The sequence below is a fragment of the Theropithecus gelada genome, chromosome 13 (genome assembly GCF_003255815.1).
Source record: "Theropithecus gelada isolate Dixy chromosome 13, Tgel_1.0, whole genome shotgun sequence".
In the NCBI taxonomy this organism is placed as follows: domain Eukaryota; kingdom Metazoa; phylum Chordata; class Mammalia; order Primates; family Cercopithecidae; genus Theropithecus; species Theropithecus gelada.
In genome coordinates this window covers 2,326,669-2,346,474 of record NC_037681.1, presented here as the reverse complement: position 1 = coordinate 2,346,474, position 19,806 = coordinate 2,326,669, and the positions used below count along the sequence as shown (strand labels likewise).

Below are 19,806 nucleotides of genomic sequence, written 5' to 3'. Positions count from 1 at the left end.
CTCTTTTCTGGAGAGCTGTTTATTAAGCAGATTGTCTGCAGATTACAGAGTTGGGGGTGCTAATGAGGAAATTCAGGTTACCGGTTTTGCTGCATATCAGCTTCCATGACTAAAGAAGGTTTGACTAATATAAAATGTGGAGATAATTTGTGACTTTTGTTCATCTGTGTTACCCTTCATGCACGAAGAAAATTAATACCTTGCCTGACAAAAGGCTACAGCGTATTTCCTTAGATAACTGACATATCTGGAAGACAGCTCTCCCAGAAATAATGAAAGTAGTTACCTATTCTTTGGTTCAAGATTTCTTGAGTGAATTCCACCCCTTATCACAGATCTGATGTACGCTGGGTGGGCAAAACTGATTCCCCTCCCATCTTGGCTTTCCTTCTGTGGCCATTTAAATTTAAATTCTACAATAAAGACAAAAGAGTCAAAATGGCACCACACTGTTTTATTTAAACCTGCAAACAATATAAAGAGGTAAGGACTTCTGACGCCAAACCATGCACGTAGTAACAAAAGCACAGAAAAAAATATTAACAACAAAAAGAAAATCATTAAAAATAAAAAAACAAAGTACTTCACATTTCACAGCAGTGCTTTGGCAGTACTGGCAAACATTTCTGGTCAACTGCTTCCAACAGCAGGGATATGAAGAAACCCCCAGATCTTAGCAAAAGTATAACCACATTTTCTCCCTGATAGCTTACATTCCAAGTCATTCCATACCATACAGCTCCACTCCACAGTTTTATAAACCTGATCTTAAGATGTAACTAGGTATTATGTGTGCTCACAATGAAAACTAACTAAAAACAATACAGAGGGTAGCAGACAAGTAAACAAAGTTTCCAGTAAGGCATCAGGAGATCACTGCTGGCTGGGCCCCTCACTTTACCAGCTTAAAGAAGTTTTGATTTTTATTTCTCAGCAAACCCAAGATTCAGAAGCTTTACCAGCAGACTCAAGTCAAAGGTTTTAAATACAGTTCAGCTCTCCCTTTTTTTTTTTTTTTTTTTTTTGGTAAATATTTCATATAAAACATGAAATCAAGTTCTACTTTATTTAAAAAAACTGAATATTTTAATAGTAAAAATATATGTTTATATTTCTCTTTTTAAAAAGACATTTAATAACAATACTTCATAAGACCGATTTAACTCCCCCTCCCACACTCCCTCCCCGCCCCCACCGCCACCAGTTGTCCACCCTGGCAGAGATACATTAAGGCAAAGGCTCCTGGAGAAGTACGTTCACCTTGGCTGTGGGCTGGAGACTCAAGGTGAACACACACTGCTCCTTGCAGGGTCAACAGAAAGGCTTCTCCCTCATGTTCACTGAGCCATCCTGCATCCCAAAGTAGACTCTCTCAGCCATGTTGATGAATAGGCCTGTGTCCACCACACCTGCAGGACAAAGGACAGAAAGAAACATTAACGTTTCAGTCTCCTAAAGCAAAATCAAAGACTGCAGGGTCACTAGAAGCAACACAGCATTGGACGAATGACAAATCTAAAGCCTTTCTCTCCCACACAGCAATGAAAAGAGATTCTGATTATCTTCATTTCTTCTTGCCACCTCCTTTTCCCCTCCCACTTTGGCCTTCTTTCTGTACCCAAACATGCTAAGCTTTGTCCTGCCCTGAGGCCTTTGTTCATGCTGTTCCCTCTGCCTGGGCCAGTCATTGTCAAGCACTTCAAGGGGCTGGCTTGTCTCTGTCCTTCAGACATATCAGATGGCAAGTCATCCTCTAGAGACCCTCCATGACTACTTCAACCAAGGAGCCCCACTACCAGTTATTTTCAATCACACCACCAGCCTTGAAAGACTTCCTCGGAATGGGAGGAGATATTGGCAAAGCACATACCTGACAAAGGACTCATATCAAAAATATAAACAATTTACAAATCATCAAGAAAAAGACAGAATCCCCATAGAAAAATGGGCAAAAGACTGAACAAGTACCTCATAAAAGAAGCTATCCAAAATGGCCAATAAACATTTTAAAAGATGCTCAAATTCATTCACTGAAAGGAAATACAAATTAATATTACAAGATATCACTACACACACACTGGAGTGAGTGTAATGAAATTTTGCTGGGATGCAAAGACACTCATACACATTGATGGTGAAAGCTGAGCTGGCAAAAGCACTTTGGAAATGTGAATACATCTTCCAAAGCTGAACGTATTCATACCTAACCACTCAGCAATTCTACTCCTAGGTATACCACTGTTAGGCATACATATGGTCATCGAAAGACATGTGTATGATGTTCATAGTGGCGCTTTTCCTGTTAGCTAAAAACTGATAATACCCAAATGTCCATCAAGAGTAGAATAGAGGCTGGGTATGGTGGCTCATGCCTATAATCCCAGTACTTTGGGAATGAAGCCCAGGAGTTCAATGGAGCTCCAGATGGAGCTGATGGAGCCCAGGAGTTTGACACCAGTCTGGGCAACACAACATAGACATGGCAGCTCTACAAAAAAATACAAAAATTAGCCAAGCATGCCGGCACATGCCTGTAGTCCCAGCTACTCGGGAGGCTGAGGTGGGAGGATCGTCTGAGCCCAGGAGCAGAGGGTGCAGTGAGCCATGATTATGACACCATACTCCAGCCTGGGTGACAGAGCAAGATCCTGTCTCCAAAAAATAAAGAAAGAGAAAAAACTAAAAGAGTAGAATAGATATAAACTTTTTTTCACACACATACAGATGATGGAATATGATTCAGCAGTGAAAATTAACAACTACACACAACCTTTACCAAGAATATTTACATATACACACACATACTTCAATGATATAACACTTTAACTGTAAGAGAAAAGGTATAATGAACCAGGTATGCATGGAAACAGACACCTGCACACACTGCTGGTAGAAGAGTAAGTGAATACAAGCTACAGACAGCAATTTGGTACCATCTAACAAAAATCACAGACGCATTAATCTTTTCATCCAGTGATTCCCTGCTAGCAAAAATCTGCAAACGTAAATGATCACTAGTGGTGATCCAGTTAAGCAATAATGTTACATAGCTAAAGTGGAATACATTCAGTTATTCAGAAAAAAAAAAAAAGGAACAAGGAAGCTCTTTTATAAGCCAATGTGTAATAATCTCCAAGACAGGCAAAGCAGGAAACAGAACATGTATAAAGCAGGCTACCACTAGTGTAAAAACGGGTGGGGCGGGAGGAGTTTCAATTTGTGTGTTTATGAAAGTCTATCTCAAAGGCCACCCAATTTTGGTAACACTGGCTGCCTCCAGGTAGGGTAACTAGTTGGTTGGAAAAGTGGCAAAGAGGACTTGCCATTCTTTAACTCATAATTTTAAACTACACAAATTCAAAAAGATAAACACAATGAAAGCTTGCAGGAAAATGGCGGACAGGAGACAGGACTAATGTGCAGCGCCCACTTGGACAGACAAAACAGTGCGTGGGGATGCACATTGCGAACTTGTGCTCCAAGAACCGCCATAGGAACATACCAGGAAAACCAACAGAATTCACAGACCCTTTGAAAGAAGTGGCTTGCTGCTGTAAACTCCACAAGACAGCCAAAAAACTGTGAGTTCCCAAAGTGTGAGAGGGGGAAAAGTCGGCCTCTGAACATACATCCCCACTGGGGAACCTGAAAAATCCAGATCACAGAAGCTGGATTTAACCCTACCTAGAGCTGAAATGGATTTAGAGAGCTGAGCAAGCTATAAAAGTAGAAACAGCAGCAGGAAGAGCCATGTAGACACTCCCAGTTCCCAGCTTGAGCCCAGGGAAGCCATCCTTGGCTTTATCTCACAGGGGTCCTTGGGGAAGAAAACACAGCCAGCGGAACTGAGGAGGGGCCACAGGGTGAAGGAAGCTTCTAGCTGAACTTTGTAATAATTTCAACTGAGCACAAATTTTCCCGAGAAGAATCCAGTAGGGGACAAATGGGAAGTGCAGATACAAATGAAGAAGCCATAGCCGAAGGTGCAGGCAGGCAGGCAAGGGCGAGGCCTGAGAGGCCTGTTTGCTTTCTCAGTAGGGAGGCCTATAGCCTGGGCAAGATCTCAGCCCTGCTCACCATGGTGGGGCATGGCGGGAGTGAAACTGGCCTTGCTGGCTGTGTGGCAGCTGGGTGGGGTCTGTCACTGCTGCCTTTCTCCTACTTCCCTGGCAGCCTGTATGACGCAGAAGAGGCAGCCATAATCCCCCTGGGAACATAACTCCATTGACCTGAGAACTACCCTCCAACCCCCTCCCCAGTGGCCACAGCAAGCTCCGCCCAAGGGAAGTCTGACTCAGACCCACCTAACTCTGCCCTAACCTGATGGTTTTTCTCTACCTGCCGTGGTAGCCAAAGACAAAAGACATAAACACTTGGGAGTTCTATGGCCCTGCCCATTACCTAAGAAACCAAAATACTTATCCTGGCCAACACAGACAAGCTTGTATCCCCACTATACTACCGCAGCTGATGCTTTCTTGAAAGCACCACCTCCTGGCTGAAGGCCAACCAACTCAAGCCACTACAGAAACTCGTAACAGAACAACCCTGCTCCAAAAAGGGGAAAACAACAGCTAATTCCACTGCCTGCAACATCCTGGCTAACCAGAGATCCTGAGTCTGTCCACATGACTTCACTGCTAGCATAAATCAGCATTCAAGAAAATCAGTGTACTAAACAAAAATACAACCAGGGACTCCCACAGAGTCCACTTCACTCTCCTGCTACCTCCACCAAAGCAGGTGCTGGTATCCACAGCTCGGAGACCTAAAGACAGATCACATCACAGGACTTTCTGCAGACACTCCCCAGTACCAGCCTGGAGCCTGGTAGCCCCACTGGGTGGCTACACCCAGAAAGGCACAACCACTGCAGTCCAGTTCTCAAGAATCCTCATCCTTAGGGGAAGGCGAAGAGCACCCCATCAAAGGATCACCCCATTGGACAAAAGAATTTGAACAGTAGCCCTTGGGTTCCAGATCTTTCCAATGAAACAGTCTACTCAAATGAGAAGGAACTAGAAAACAAATTCTGGTAATATGACAAAACAAGGTTCTTCAGCACCTTCAAAAGATCACACTAGCTCTCCAGCAACAGATCCAAACCAAGAAGAAATCTCTAAATTGCCAGATAAAGAATTCAGAAGGCTGATTATTAAGCTACTCAAGGAGATACCAGAGAAAGGTGAAAACCAACTTAAAGAAAATTTTAGAAGACTCCAGAGAAAGAGATGTCATAAAGAAAAGACAATCAAACTTCTGGAAATGAAAGACACACTTGAGAAATGCAAAATACTCTAGGAAATTTCAACAACAGACTAGAACGAGTAGAAAAAAAGAACTTCAGAGCTCAAAGACAAGGCTTTCAAATTAATCTAATCCAAGAAAGACAAAGAAAAAAAAATCAAAAACCTGAACAAAGCTTCCAAGAAATTTGGATTATGTTAAACAACCAAACATAAGAATAACTGATGTTCCTGAGGAAGGAGAGAAATCAAAAAGTTTGGAAAGCTTATTTGAGGGAATAACTGAGGAAAACTTTCCTGGTGTTGCTAGAAATCTAGATATCCAAATAAAAAAGCTTGAAGAACACTCATGAAATTCATTGCAAAAAGATCACCACCTAGGCGTACAGTCATCGGGTCATCTAAAGTAAGACGAAAGGAAGAATCTTGAAAGTTGTCAGGCAAAAGCATTAGGTAACCTATAAAAGAAAGCCTATCAAATTAACGGCAGATTTCTCAGCAGAAGCCCTACAAGCCAGGAGGGATTGGGGTCTTATCTTTAGTCTCCTTAAACCAATTATCAGCCAATATCCAGCAAAACTACGCTTCATAAATGAAGGAGAGATACAGTCATTTTCAGACAAACAAATGCTGAGAGAATTCGCCACTACCAAGCTAGCCCTACAAGAAATGCTAAAATGAGTTCTAAATCTTGATACAAAACTCACAATAAACCTAAATAGAACCTCCTTAAAGCAAAAATTTCGCAGGGCCTATGAAACAATATCACAGTGCAAAAAAAACAAGGTATCCAGGAGACAACTACCATGATGAATAAAACAGTACCTCACATCTCAATATTAACGCTGATGTAAACTGCCTAAATGCTCTACTTAAAAGGTACACAATGGGCCGGGCTCGGTGGGAGGCCAAGGCAGGTGGATCACCTAAGGTCAGGAGTTTGAGACCAGCCTGGCCAACATGGTGAAATGCTGTCTCTACTAAAAATACAAAAAAATTAGCCAGGCTTGGTGGCAGGCACCTGTAATCCCAGCTACTCGGGAGGGTGAGGCAGGAGAATCGCTTGAACCTGAGAGGCGAAGGTTGCAGTGAGCCAAGAATATGCCATTGAGGCCGGGCGCGGTGGCTCAAGCCTGTAATCCCAGCACTTTGAGAGGCCGAGACGGGCGGATCACGAGGTCAGGAGATCGAGACCATCCTGGCTAGCACGGTGAAACCCCGTCTCTACAAAAAAAATACAAAAAAATTAGCCGGGCAAGGTGGCGGGTGCCTGTAGTCCCAGCTACTCGGGAGGCTGAGGCAGGAGAATGGTGTAAACCTGGGAGGCAGAGCTTGCAGTGAGCTGAGATCCAGCCACTGCACTCCAGCCTGGGCGACAGAGGGAGACTCCGTCTCAAAAAAAAAAAAAAAGAATATGCCATTGCACTTTAGCCTGGGCAACAAGAGTGAAACTCTGCCTCAAAAATATAAAAAGATACACAATGGCAGAATGCATAAAAATCTACCAACCAAGCATTTGTTGTCTTCAAGAGACTCACCTAAGGATTCACATAAACTTACTGTAAAGGGGTGGGAAAAGATATTCCATGCAAATAGAAACCAAAAGCAAGCAGGAGTAGCTATTCTTCTATCAGACAAAACAGACTTTAAAGCAACAAGTTAGAAAAAACAAAGAGGAACATTATATAATGATACAAAGATTAGTCCAACAGGAAAATATCACCATCCTAAATATATATGCACCTAACACTAGAGCTCGCAAATTTATAAAACTGTTACTACTAGACCTAAAAAATGAGATAGATGGCAATACAATAATAGTGGGGGACTTCAGTACTCCACTGACAGCACTAGACAGGTCATCAAGACAGAAAGTCAACAAAGAAACAATGGACTTAAACTATACCCTGGAGCAAATGGACTTCACAGATATCTACAGAACATTCCATCTAACGAGTACAGAATATATGTTCTTTTCATCAGCATGGAACATTCTCCAACACGACAGGCTACAAAACAAGTCTCAATAAATTTTTTAAAAATCTAAATTATATCAAGTACTCTCTCAGACCACAGTGGAATAAAACTGGAAATCAACTCCAAAAGGAACCCTCAAAACTACAAAAATACATGGAAATTAAATAATCTGCTCCTGAATGATCGCTGGGTCAACAATGCAATCAAGATGGAAATTTAAAAACTATTTGAACTGAATAATAATATAGATACAACCTATCAAAACCTCTGGGATACAGCAAAAGCAGTGCTACGAGGAAAGCTCATAGACTTAAATGCCTAAACCAAAAACTCTGAAAGAGTACAAATAGATAATGTGAGGTCACACTTCAAGGAACTAGAGAAACAAGAACAGACCACACTCAAACCCAGCAGAAGAAAAGAAATAACTAAGAGCAGAACTAAAGGAAATTGAAACAAAAAATACAAAAAAGATAAATAAAACAAAAAGCTGGTTCTTTGAAAAGATAACATTGATAGACCAATAGTGAGATTAACCAAGAAAAGAAGAGAGAAGATCCAAATGAGCTCAATTACAAATGAAATGGGAGATATTACAACCAATACCACAGAAATACAAAAGAGCATTCAAGGCTACTATGAACACCTGTATGTGCATGAACTAGAAAATCTGGAAAAATACAAGCCTCTTAGATTAAAGCAGGAAGAAACAGAAACTATGAACAAATCAATAACAAGCAGCGACACTGAAACAGTAATTTTAGAAACTGCCAACAAAAAATCAGTCCAGAACCAAATGGATTCACAGCTGAATTCTATCAGACATTCAAAGAATTGGTAGCAATCCTATTGAAACTATTCCAAAAGATGGAAAAAAAAGGGAATCCTCTCTAAATCATTCTATGAAGCCAGTATTACCCTAATACCAAAACCAGGAAAGATCATAACAAAAAAAGAAAACTACAGACCAATGTCCCTGATGGACACAGATGCAAAAATTCTCAACAAAATACTAGCTAACCAAATCCAACAGCATATCAAAAAGATAATACACCATAATCGAGTGGGTTTCATACCAGGGATGCAGGGATGGTTTAACATATGCAAGTCAACAAATGTGATACAACACATAAACAATTAAAAACAAAAATCATATGATCATCTCAATAGATGCAGAAAAAGCATCTGTCAAAATCTAGCATCCCTTTATTATTAAAACCCTCAGCAAAATCAACATAAAGGGGGACATACCTAAAGGTAATAAAAGCCACCTATGACAACCTACAGCCAGTATTATACTGAAAGGGGAAAAGTTGAAAGCATTCCCCCTGAGAACTGGAACAAGACAAGGATATCCACTTTCACCACTTCTATTCAACGCACTACTGAAGTCCTAGCCAGAGCAATCAGACAAGATGAAGAAAGGGTATCCAAATCAGTAAAGAGGAAGTCAAAAGGTTGCTCTTCACTAATAATAAGATCATATACCTAGAAAACCCTCAGGACTCATCCAAAAAGCTCTTAGAACTGATAAATGAATTCAGTAAAGTTTCAGGATACAAAATCAATGTGCACAAATCAGTGGCACTGCTATACACCAACAGCAACCAAGCAGAGAATCAAATCAAGAACTCAACCCCTTTTATGACAGCTGCAAAAAAAATAAAATACTTAGGAGTATACCCAATCAAGGAGGTGAAAAATCTCTACAAGGAAAACTACAAAACACTGCTGAAAAAAACCACAGACAACACAAACCAATGGGACACATCCCATGCTCATGGATGGGTAGAATCAATATTGTGAAAATGACCATACACTGCCAAAAGCAATCTACAAATTCAGTGCCATTCCCATCAAAATACCACCATCGTTCCGCACAGAACTAGAAAAAACAATCCTAAAATTCATATGGAAACAACAAAGAGCCCACATAGCCAAAGCAAGACTAAGCAAAAAGAACACATCTGGAGGCATTACATTACCTGACTTCAAACTACACTAGAAGGTCATAGTCACCAAACAGCATGGTACTGGTATAAAAACAGGCATATAGACCAATGGAATAGAATAGAGAAGCCAGAAATAAAGCTAAATACTTACAGCCAACTGATCTTCAACAAAGCAAACAAAAACATCAAGGGGGAAAGGACACCCTATTCAACAAATGGTGCTGGGATAACCGGCAAGCCACATGTAGAAGAATGAAACTGGATTGTCATCTCTTACACAAAAACTCAAATCAAGATGGATCAAAGACTTAAATTGAAGACTTGAAACTATAAAAACTCTAGAGGACAACATTGAAAAGAACCCTTCTAGATACTGGCTTAGGCAAAGATTTCATGACGAAGAACCCAAAAGCAAATGGAACAAAAACAAAGATAAACAGGTGGGACTTAATTAAAATAGGGAGCTTCTGCACAGCAAAAGGAATAGTCAAGTAAACAGACAATCCACAGAGTGGGAGAAAATTTCCACAATCTATACATCTGAAAAACGACTAATATCTAGTATAAGGAACTCAAATTAGCAAGAAAAAAAATCCCATCAAAAAGTGGGCCAAGGACATGAACAGACAATTCTCAAACGAAGATATACAAATGGCCAAGAAACATATGAAAAAATGCTCAACATTACTAATAATCAGGGAAATGCAAATCAAAACCACGATGTGATACCACCTTACTACCGCAAGAATCAAAAAATAATAGATGCTGGCGTGGATGCAGTGAAAAGGGAATACTTCCACACTGCTGGTGGGAATGTAAACTAGTACAACCACTATGGAAAACAGTGTGAAGACTCCTTAAAAAACTCAAAAGTAGAACTACCATCTGATCCAGCAATCCCACTACTGGGTATCTACCCAGAGGAAAAGAAGTCATTATATGAAAAGGACATTTGTACACACATGTTGATAACACCACACAACTTGCAATTGCAACAATATGGAACCAGCCTAAATGTCTATCAACCAACAAGTGGATAAAGAAAATGTGAGATATACACACACACACACACACACACACACACACACAGAGCATGGAATATTACTCAGCCATAAAAAGGAATGAAATAATGGCATTCAGAGCAACCTGGATGGAGTTGGAGACTATTATTCTAAGTGAAGTAACTCAGAGATGGAAACCCAAACATCGTATGTTCTTACTTAAAACTGGGAGCTTAAGCTATGAGGACACAAAGGTGTAAGAATGATACAATGGACTCTGGGGACTCGGGAGAAAGGGTGGGAGTGGGATGAGGGAGAAAAGACTACGCATTGGGTACAGTGTATGTTGCTCGGGTAATGGGTGCAACAAAATCTCAGAAATCACCACTAAAGAACTTATCCATGTAGCCAAACATCACATGCTTCCCAACAACTACTGAAATAATTTTAAAAAATTAAAAAAAAAAAAACTCCCAAAGATAGCTCCCAATAAACGAATACAATGGAGTACTGATCCAGTGACGAAAAGCCAACAGGCAGAGCAAAGAGGTGCTGAACACAAATAAAGGTCCCTGGCACCAAACTGTGCCTGTGCAACTGGATCCTTCCAAAGATGAGCAAAGGAGCCACTCAAGACCTGTTCTTTTCAAAATGTCTGCAATATAAGGAGAAAGCTTCCACTGATCCAAAAGACAGTTAAACCAGGTTCAGAAAAGACTTTAAAGAAAGAGCAGAGATGAATGGGCAGGAGTCTAAGGTAAGACTTTAGAGCAACTTCTCTTTCAATTACTGAGATGCTGGGTGTGACTGACCTCCCCCAACTCCCCGATCAAATATAGTGGAAAGAGCAGAGGATGCTAAATGTGAACCTGGGGAAAGAACTCCAGTAGCCCGGTCCTTCCATTCAGAGTCACTCTGCTCTGGGTGGAACACAACAAAACATCAAAGGGAGCTGTTCTCCAAGCGTCCTCACATACTGCATATGAATACACATGGTAACAGATATAAACAGGGAAACTCGCCCTGCTTCTCTTCTCCTGATATTGGTCCAGCCGTGAATCTAATAGACTCAATCAGGAAAAGAAAAAATGAGAAAAGATACAGCAAACCACTCTGATTGTCCTGTAGATACCACATTATATGATTTAATAGCTAGCCTCTTTTACCATTTTCCTCACTCTAAGTTCCTAACAAAACTCTGAACGTCTTTAGGATGCAATTTCTACATATTTTTGTTTGAAGAATCACACATGAGGGAAATTTCCTTACAAAGGACACCTCAGAATCTTAAGAAGCCAAGAAAGGTCTAACCAGGAGCAAGAGTGACACCTAGTGGGCACTGCAAGAAATCCACCTATACGGCACCCACATTGGTGAGCCCTTTCCTCCTGGGGCCCTGGGTTTGTCTGCATTATCACCAAGGGCAAGTTCTCCCACTTTACTAACAGTGATCTGCAAATCTTCTCTTCCTCCTACCTTCTTGGCTGTTTTGTTTAGTTCTTCCATTAAAAAGAGAACACTAACCAAGAAAATGAGTATAAGCCAACTCATCTTTTTGACTTAACGTGGTAAAAGACTGTCAATAAAAAACTAAAGTAGAATTGGCGTCAGGCACAGTGGCTCACACCTGTGATCCTGGCACTTTGGGAGGCCAAGGCAGACACTGAGCCCAGTTCAAGACCAGCCTGGGCAACATTGTGAAATCCCATTTCTATAAAAAATTCAAAACTTAGCCGGTCGTGGTGGTGTGCGTCTGTAGTCCCACCTACTGGGGACACTGAAACGGGACAACTAGTGGCAGACAACTTAGGGTGCCCATCCTGGTGCTGTCTTTGGGCAAACAGCTTAACCTTCCTCAGCCAGTGTCCTCCTCTATAACTACCTCATCAAAGCAGGAATCAAAGGAAACATTTTTAGACACTTAGCACCATGTCTAACTTATGCTATGCCAAGGCACGGGTGAAAAACCACCTCTACACCATAAAACATCGTCGCATTCTGCCAAAAAGAACCTTTTTGTGCACTCTAGACTCTTGGTATTCCTCTAGTAGAATTTAGCACATTCTATCTCATTTGTAGGCATGGCTTCCACACATACACACAGATTTCCGCAGGTTTACATCAATTCTCCTTAAGGACAGATTACAAGTCCTCCAAATTGAAGTATCCCCTGTAACACACAGCACAACATCTTGCCTTTGGCATGCAACCAATGAATGTGGATTAATTGAGTCATTTTCCCCCCTGCTTAAGAGAGTCCACAAAAAGAGGCTGCAGTCCAGCTCCTGGAAGGAAAGGTTCTACCCAGAGATGATGGCCTTATTTCAAGACAAGTCCCCTCTGAACTTCCCTCAGCTTCAGGACTATCCCAACTCAAACAGGCTGTGAAATGCACAAGCAACAAAGCTGCTAGGTAAGCAACAATTGTTGGGGGAAGGGAATACGGCAAAGGAGGTGAAGTTAAAAACCCAAACACAGTATAAAGGGAATTCTTCTTTCCAACCAAGCCTTACAAAGCCCATGTCCATTGTGCCTTCCTTAGCCAGATGTAGGGGCCAGTTATGAAGGGCATGGGTGTGTACATGCCTGTTGAATGCCACTCATGTTACCTGGGATCATTTTGATAGCTGTGTTCACTTCACTCCATTTGTGTACCCGGTCAAACTTCCAGTCCAAGATAAAATTCCCATTATCTGTCACCACAGGACCCTAGAAGATAATTTTCCACAATGACCAAGGATGCAGATACAGGTAGGCAGAGAAGGACAGGAAAGTAGAGGGGACAACAAAAGACAAGTATGCATTTTAACCAGCTCCCACTTTATGCTTTCTTAGAAGGTGTGCTGTGAAGTGGTAATAAGCAGGAGCTTTGAAATCAGACTTAGATTGTAGTCTTTGTAGAGACAGAATACAAGCCTCTTAACAAATGTATCAAGCTATTTTTACTCACATGAGCTCCCACTATGACTATGTGAACATGTCACAATTATCACCACATTCCTATCTGATTTCTGGTTCATTGTTCTTACTTCCTTTAGTCCAAAATTTATTGTTCTTATCTGCTTCCTTAAGTTACTACTGGGCCAATAAGAAAAAGGGCAAGAAACAGAATCCAAAAGACAATAAGAACACTAGTAACAACGTGGCTTTCCAATAAGAACTCTGACAGGGTCAAGGTCGAACCACTTCTCCATTTCGTGCTGCATTTCTTTCATGCCCGACAATACGAACGTCAGTCAGAGCACCGTACAACCACTAGGAATAGAACTACGGTTTTTTTAAAAGTCACAGAAACACTGGGGACAAAGTATATTAAAATAAAAATGTATCAGGGTAGGGTGACAGATCTTTTCGCTATCCTCCAAAGTGTTTATGTAGTTACACATGTAACTGTGGTTAGCTTCTGGATTGCTCTTTGCTTGCTTATTTAAGTACAAAAAGAGGGAAAAGTTCTGTGCAATCCACTTTAGAAGCTAAAGAGAAACATGAAAAATCTGGAGCATCTGGAGTGTGTTCCTGGGGAAGAGTTCACACAACCCAGGAAATTCTACTTCTTGTCACATTTAACCACAGAATGAGAGGAAACAAGAGGGAGAAAAGAAGTTACACCATGAAACCTAAAAAACTTTCTGCTTCAAACGGGTTCCCAAAGCCAGTGTTTCACAGCTGCCAATCAGGGTGTTCCAGGCCTCAGGCACAAAAGTCAGATCACCTGTGGGATGTCAGAATGTGAGGCACAGAGAAAGAATCATTCCCCTGTCTGTACAAAGGAGATGCACTGTATTAAGTGTGGTCTTGTCTACAAGAGTTTGAATGCAGAAACTAACAGGGCCAACTCTCTGAAAATAAACAAATACATCAATTAAAAATAAATAAAAGCCAATTGCCTGGTGGAAGCACAGAGGACCTAACTGGAACAGAAGGGAGCACACCATACTGAAAACCTGAGTGCACCCAGGACACCCCCAGCCCAACCAGGCCACTCACAGCCTTGTTGACAGCCATTCGAAGTTCAACCACGCCCCCAAACTTCTGGCTCACAGCTCGGCTCACTGGGACATAGGCCATTGGGATGACCTCGATGGGGATTCCCTTGTGCCACTGATCCCCGAGATTCTTCGAATCTTTCCTGGAAAGGAGGAGTCAAAAAGTGCAATAAAAGTAAATAAGCTCAATAGTACAGGCAAACACCAAATTCAGGAATGGGGTTAATTAGATAGTAGGAAGGCAAGGAAAGTGATCAGAGGCAGTATACACAGGGCTTCAAATGAATTAGCTGTTTCACTATATAGGAAAAGAGCTATTTGAAATATATATGACAAAAATGTTAAAATCTGATATTGCTGGCTTGTAGGTATGTAGGTGTTTAATATTTATGCTCATCCTGTGGCTATATTTCACAAGCAAATACACACATGCACATATTTGAAATTAACATGCTCAGCACAGTGCTTTTGACCAGATTCCTCTCAGATGCTCATCTGAGAGCCTGGCCAAAGACTATCAATGACACCAGTCACCTGCGGCAAACCCTGACCTGAGAAGAAGCAGGGCATGCTGAGTCACTGCCCGTGGGCAGGGCACACCCTGAGGCTCCCTGTGAGGATCCAGTGAGTGACATGACACATGAGAGCATGCTCTGCTAACAGGGTGAAAAGCTGTTTCCCTGTCCCACTGAACACGTGAAACAATGCTAGAGATCCTGGCTGCAGATAACAGTGGTGTGATTAGCAACATCTACCTTCAGCCTAGAAGCAGAACATAAGGTCTCCCAGACACTGTACTAAGTCCTAGCAATCAGTCTCAGAAAGTCAGAGAGTCCCTGCAGCTCTCCATTTCCCCCTTCACAAAAATGAGGATGAGGCCTGGGGCTCCAATCTACCTCCTCAGTTGGCAGTTCAAACACCAGAAACTACCTGAAATCAGCGATCACGATGAAGCGACTAGCATAGCCAGCCACAATCTTCTCCTGGGTCAGGCAGCCTCTGCAGATAAGAAGGAAGCAAAGGAACACAGGAGTAAGACAAAAATCTCAGTTTGGGAACTAAGGTCACATACAGGAATCCCAAATCAACTCAATCCTGGCACTTAAAGAGAAACTTGACTTTTAATTTTCAAAGGGACATCCCCAGTCCCATCATGCTGCTCCTACTAAATGGACTCTAGAAACATTACCCTGTGTCTGGAAGAAACCTAGAAAGCAGACAAAGTTCCCATTCAGGCCAGGCATAATTCCATCCAAATGCATCTGAGAGGAAGCATTGTGTACAGGGAGACGTCATCTGGACATGGCATGAATGGGAAGGTCTAGAAGCTGAGGGCATGCTTTGAACAACCTGCCCAATCGACTATTTGCCAATGAGGGTGATGAAGTGGAGACAGCCCAGAGCACTGAATCAGCAGATTTGGGTCCAGGTCTACCTCTACGGTTTAGCAGCTAAATTATCTCACATCTGCAGTTGACATGATTAAATAACACATAAGAAAATCTAATAAACAGTAAAGTGTGATTTTAAACAAATGCCGCATCACTCCATAGTCTGCTTGATTATAAGACCCAGCAGAACAGGATTTCACCTTTTTCAACTCACCATTCCTACCACTCCCCAAATCAGCACTTAAGAAATACCCAATTAATGTCTTCCAAAGGAACAAATAATATCCCTAACTGCTCACAGAGGTAAGCACAGCTTCAAAGCAAAAGTCACACACTGGTGCCCACAGACCTAATAATCTAGCCAATATTATTTTGATATGGCCTTACGTTTTTAAAGTCTGAATCAACAAAAGAACACAGATCCACAGGGAATCCATTACAATGAATGATCTCACTAAAGAGGCCCAGGTTCCTCGTCACTAAATTGCTGCTAATGACCAGAAATGCTGAGTTGGGTCCAAAGCCATATGCTATTAATATCCCAGGAGAAAGCCAAACTTGCATACGTCACAGTGGCAATTTGTTTATTCTGTATCCATCTTGCTTTGCTAAGGATTAACTGGCAGATACTCTTTAGCACAGAAGCCCCCACCACACTCACCCGCCGCCCTTGATGAGATTGAGATCAGCATCTACTTCATCAGCACCATCGATGGCAAGATCGATCTGCATCGGGGGGAAAGTAAAGATACAAAAACCACTTGAGGGGAGGCTCTGTGTGAATTGCCCGAGCGTGCAATAGCTCCTCAGATACTCAGCAGCCCTATTAGCTAATTCTAGTACTCCCATTTAACAAATCAAGAAATTGAGCTACAAGAGATTAAGGCGCTCCACTAGGATCAAAGGGAAACAGCACAGGACTTGGGACTCTAACCGGGGTACAGTTCTTACCCACAAGACTATGTTCCCTTTTCTCGTTGATGGGCTTCTCTGTGGACAAGCTGGCACTATTTAGAACATATGTTCCCAGTGTGGGTGCTATCACCTCCCCCAAGAGGCAAAAATTGGTTTTTGGTGGGGGAACAAAAAGTCTTAGACATTACAACAAGTCTTGTCCAACCAAAGGGTCAATACAGTAATATCTGTGCTACTAAATTCCTTTGGGGGTGGAAAAGTGCAAAAAAAAAAAAAAAAACTGGATTCAGAGGTCTCTGTACTGTGAGCAACCTCACAGGCAAGTTCAAGTGGACATGAAGATCAAATGAAGAGATACATAAGAAAGTTGACGTGTTCCCGAACTGGAAATTATCTGGGGCATTGCCACTAAGACCCCACTTGTCTGGGCTTGCCCGCTCCCTCTATTAGGAAGCTTCACCACAAGCCCCTAAAGCGGATGAGGGGCAAATGGGTTCATCTAGCTTTCAAAAATCAAAATCAAGAAAGTTACGTATTTCTCACCACTCACGGTATCCGCATGGACAATGTAGGAACCCCAAATATATTTTTAAAGACAGCAAGCAGTATGCAGGGTATAAATTCTATTCATGGTGCAGTTACTAAGTTGCCTGGCATGGCTGGCATGGCACAGGTATAAAAAATACAGGTCCATATGGGTCATGCTTGCTTCCAGGCTTTTACAGACTCCAGTCTTTGTCTGAAGTTACAGTCAGCACTGCTCTCCGCAAGCCTGCATTAACCCGAGTCAGGCTGCACTGTGGCAATTCTCAGGGGTATGGAAAGTGGCAATCTTTTCTGTCTGGGCTCCAGGCCCACCTTCAGCCCAAACCACTCTCTTCACAGCTGCTGAACACATGATCATCAGCCTGTGCCCTGGCTCTGCCCACAGAAATCTCCAAGTCCTTCCCATAGTTCTTACTAAGCCCTGTGAGGCCCATGTGTATGACAGAAACATGGGCTACCAGATCACCATCAAGTCTCAACCCCCCGCCTCGTTTTCCACGTGCCTTAAAACCACCCCACTTTTCCTATCCAGCTTTGCTTTCCCTCTCCCCACTATGCACCAACGCAGTACACCCACTCTGTCCTATCACCCCAGCCAGTCTGAGCAGTGTCCATTTGCCCATGTGGAGCTGTTCCTGTGGCTCCCATCTACCACCCTCTGGAATGTTCTCTCCTGCCCTTGCCACCTGGCCTTTACAGCCCAATTCAAACTTTACCTCTTCCCAAAAAACTCAAACTAGCATTAGTCTAGAATAGATGTGCCTGAGTTCAAATTCTGATTCTGCCACTTAAAAACTGTGGCATTAGCCATATGACTTACCCTCTCTGTGCCTTTTTCACATCTATAAAATGGGAAAATTATGGTATCCTATCTTCACGAATACTGGAGATGAAAGTTTAATACAGGTACAGCACTCAGCACAAAAGCTGGTACATAATAATGACTTAAAAAATGCCAGCTAGGGTGTGTGATGCTGCTCACCCTCATCAACGTCAGTCTCCCCTGGACTGCCCCATGTTAGTCTTTACCACAAAACTTAATTTTAATGTTTTCAAATGTCCATGGCTGCCTCAGATGATTCTTCCTTATTTCCACTTAGTGGCAAGCTCCATGACCTGGCTCACTCTTATACCTCTGCGCAAAGATCTCAGGAAGCCCTGGATGCAGCCCTGGGCTTGCCCATTTCCCTTCACTACATTCACACTGAGCCCTCGGGGTTAAACCACAAGGAATGTGGTGGAAAGGAACCACCTCGGCACTTGTGACCTCAGCCAAAATTAATACTCAAGGTCCCGGGAGAAAACTTGGTACAACTAACTGACATCTTCCCTAGATTTGACAAGATATCTGGAGCCCACGAACAAGTGACAGCCACAAAAAAGCGGAGAGAAATACTCAGTGGTCTGCCTCTGAGTGGCGATCTTACCTCTGGGTGTCGATCCAGGTCACTGAGGGTCAAGCCATACTGCAGGATGAGCTGGCGGGCCTGCGGGGACAGGGAAGAGCAATCATGAACATTTGCCTGAGTTCATGGCAAGGATTCTCAGAATTCTTCTGGATTTAAGTGTCCCAAGTCCTGCCCAAGCTCGCTCCCAAAGCCCAGCATGGCCCTCCAAGAGGTAGGAGATCTAGCCCCATGAATGGCAAAACTAACTGCTGATCCAACCTGGGAGCTGGACAAAGGCAAACAGTGCAGCAAAGACTCTGTTCCAATGCGAAGCTAAGAGCTCCTCCTCAGTGCAGCAAAGACCCTGTTCCAATGCGAAGCTAAGAGCTCCTCATCAGGGACTTGTGACGAAAGAGAATGCCATGGCATCCTAAAGCTTCTGGCAAAACAAGTGCGATAAAAAGTTCCTAACATAGAACCAAATCCATAACATTTTAGAAAAGCTTTTAAAACAATCCAATAGTATAAAAACAGACTGAGGAAGATCACTATGAATGGACACAGAGTGATTTCCAGCCCACACTGTTAAGTAAATATGAGGAACAGAATATATACACTTAAAAATGCCAGAAACCAAAAAGACTAAGTGAGGAAGTCAGCAAATTTAGCACACTAGACTGGGAGAGATTTAGGATGTTTGTGAAAAAGTCAGCACCATTGACTTTATAGTCATGCTTCAGAGCTAATCTTTTTAAAAAGGTGACAAAAGGGGAGAACACTGGTTACAGCCAACACATGGCTCTGAGCAGGATTCGTAGCTGGAATAAAGGAACCTCAAACCTTCATGTTTGAACACCCAAGTCCTAGCGATGTGGGTTTATATTCATGTCTTGTTTATAATGCACAGAAACCAAACGTTTCTTAAAACAAAAAGCACCTGAGTTTAAGAATCAGAAGGTCCAGGTTCCAATCTTAAATGAGCCAGCCCTGTGACCCTTGGCAATTTTTCTCATCTATAAAAAGGTAGGGACAGATGAAATGACCAAAGTCAACTTTCTAATCTAAAATCCTAAGACTCTAAGACTAAAACATAAAGATCTTGAAAATTGTAATGTTGGAGCCAAATTCAAACAAACTAAAAAATATATTTTTAAAGGATAAGACAATAAAAAAACTCTGAACCCCAGATATGATGTTATTAAAAAGTATTGATGTTATTAGAAATTATTGCTTTTATTTTTTAGTATTGTGATGTCTAAAAGACTCCCTATTTTTCAGAGAGACATATGAAATATATACAATGAAATGATATTATGCCTGGAATTTGTTTCTAAATAAGAGTCAGGGGGATATTTAGGTATGGATGAAACAGGATTGGCTGTGAATTGATATTATTGAAACTGG

At 42.0% G+C, this 19,806-nt stretch overlaps 1 protein-coding gene across 1 annotated transcript in view; it reads right to left on the bottom strand.

Moving 5' to 3' along the window:
* Window positions 1-433: 433 nt before the first annotated feature.
* Window positions 434-19,806, bottom strand: part of RPIA (ribose 5-phosphate isomerase A) — a 54,182-nt gene continuing 34,809 nt past the window's right edge. The window contains exons 4-9 of the mRNA XM_025354858.1: window positions 18,442-18,501; window positions 16,215-16,279; window positions 15,093-15,161; window positions 14,164-14,305; window positions 12,786-12,885; window positions 434-1,409 (exon numbers count right to left, since the gene is read on the bottom strand). Coding sequence (XP_025210643.1) covers window positions 1,312-1,409; window positions 12,786-12,885; window positions 14,164-14,305; window positions 15,093-15,161; window positions 16,215-16,279; window positions 18,442-18,501 — 534 coding nt within the window. The 3' untranslated portion in view covers window positions 434-1,311. The remainder of the gene's footprint in view (window positions 1,410-12,785; window positions 12,886-14,163; window positions 14,306-15,092; window positions 15,162-16,214; window positions 16,280-18,441; window positions 18,502-19,806) is intronic.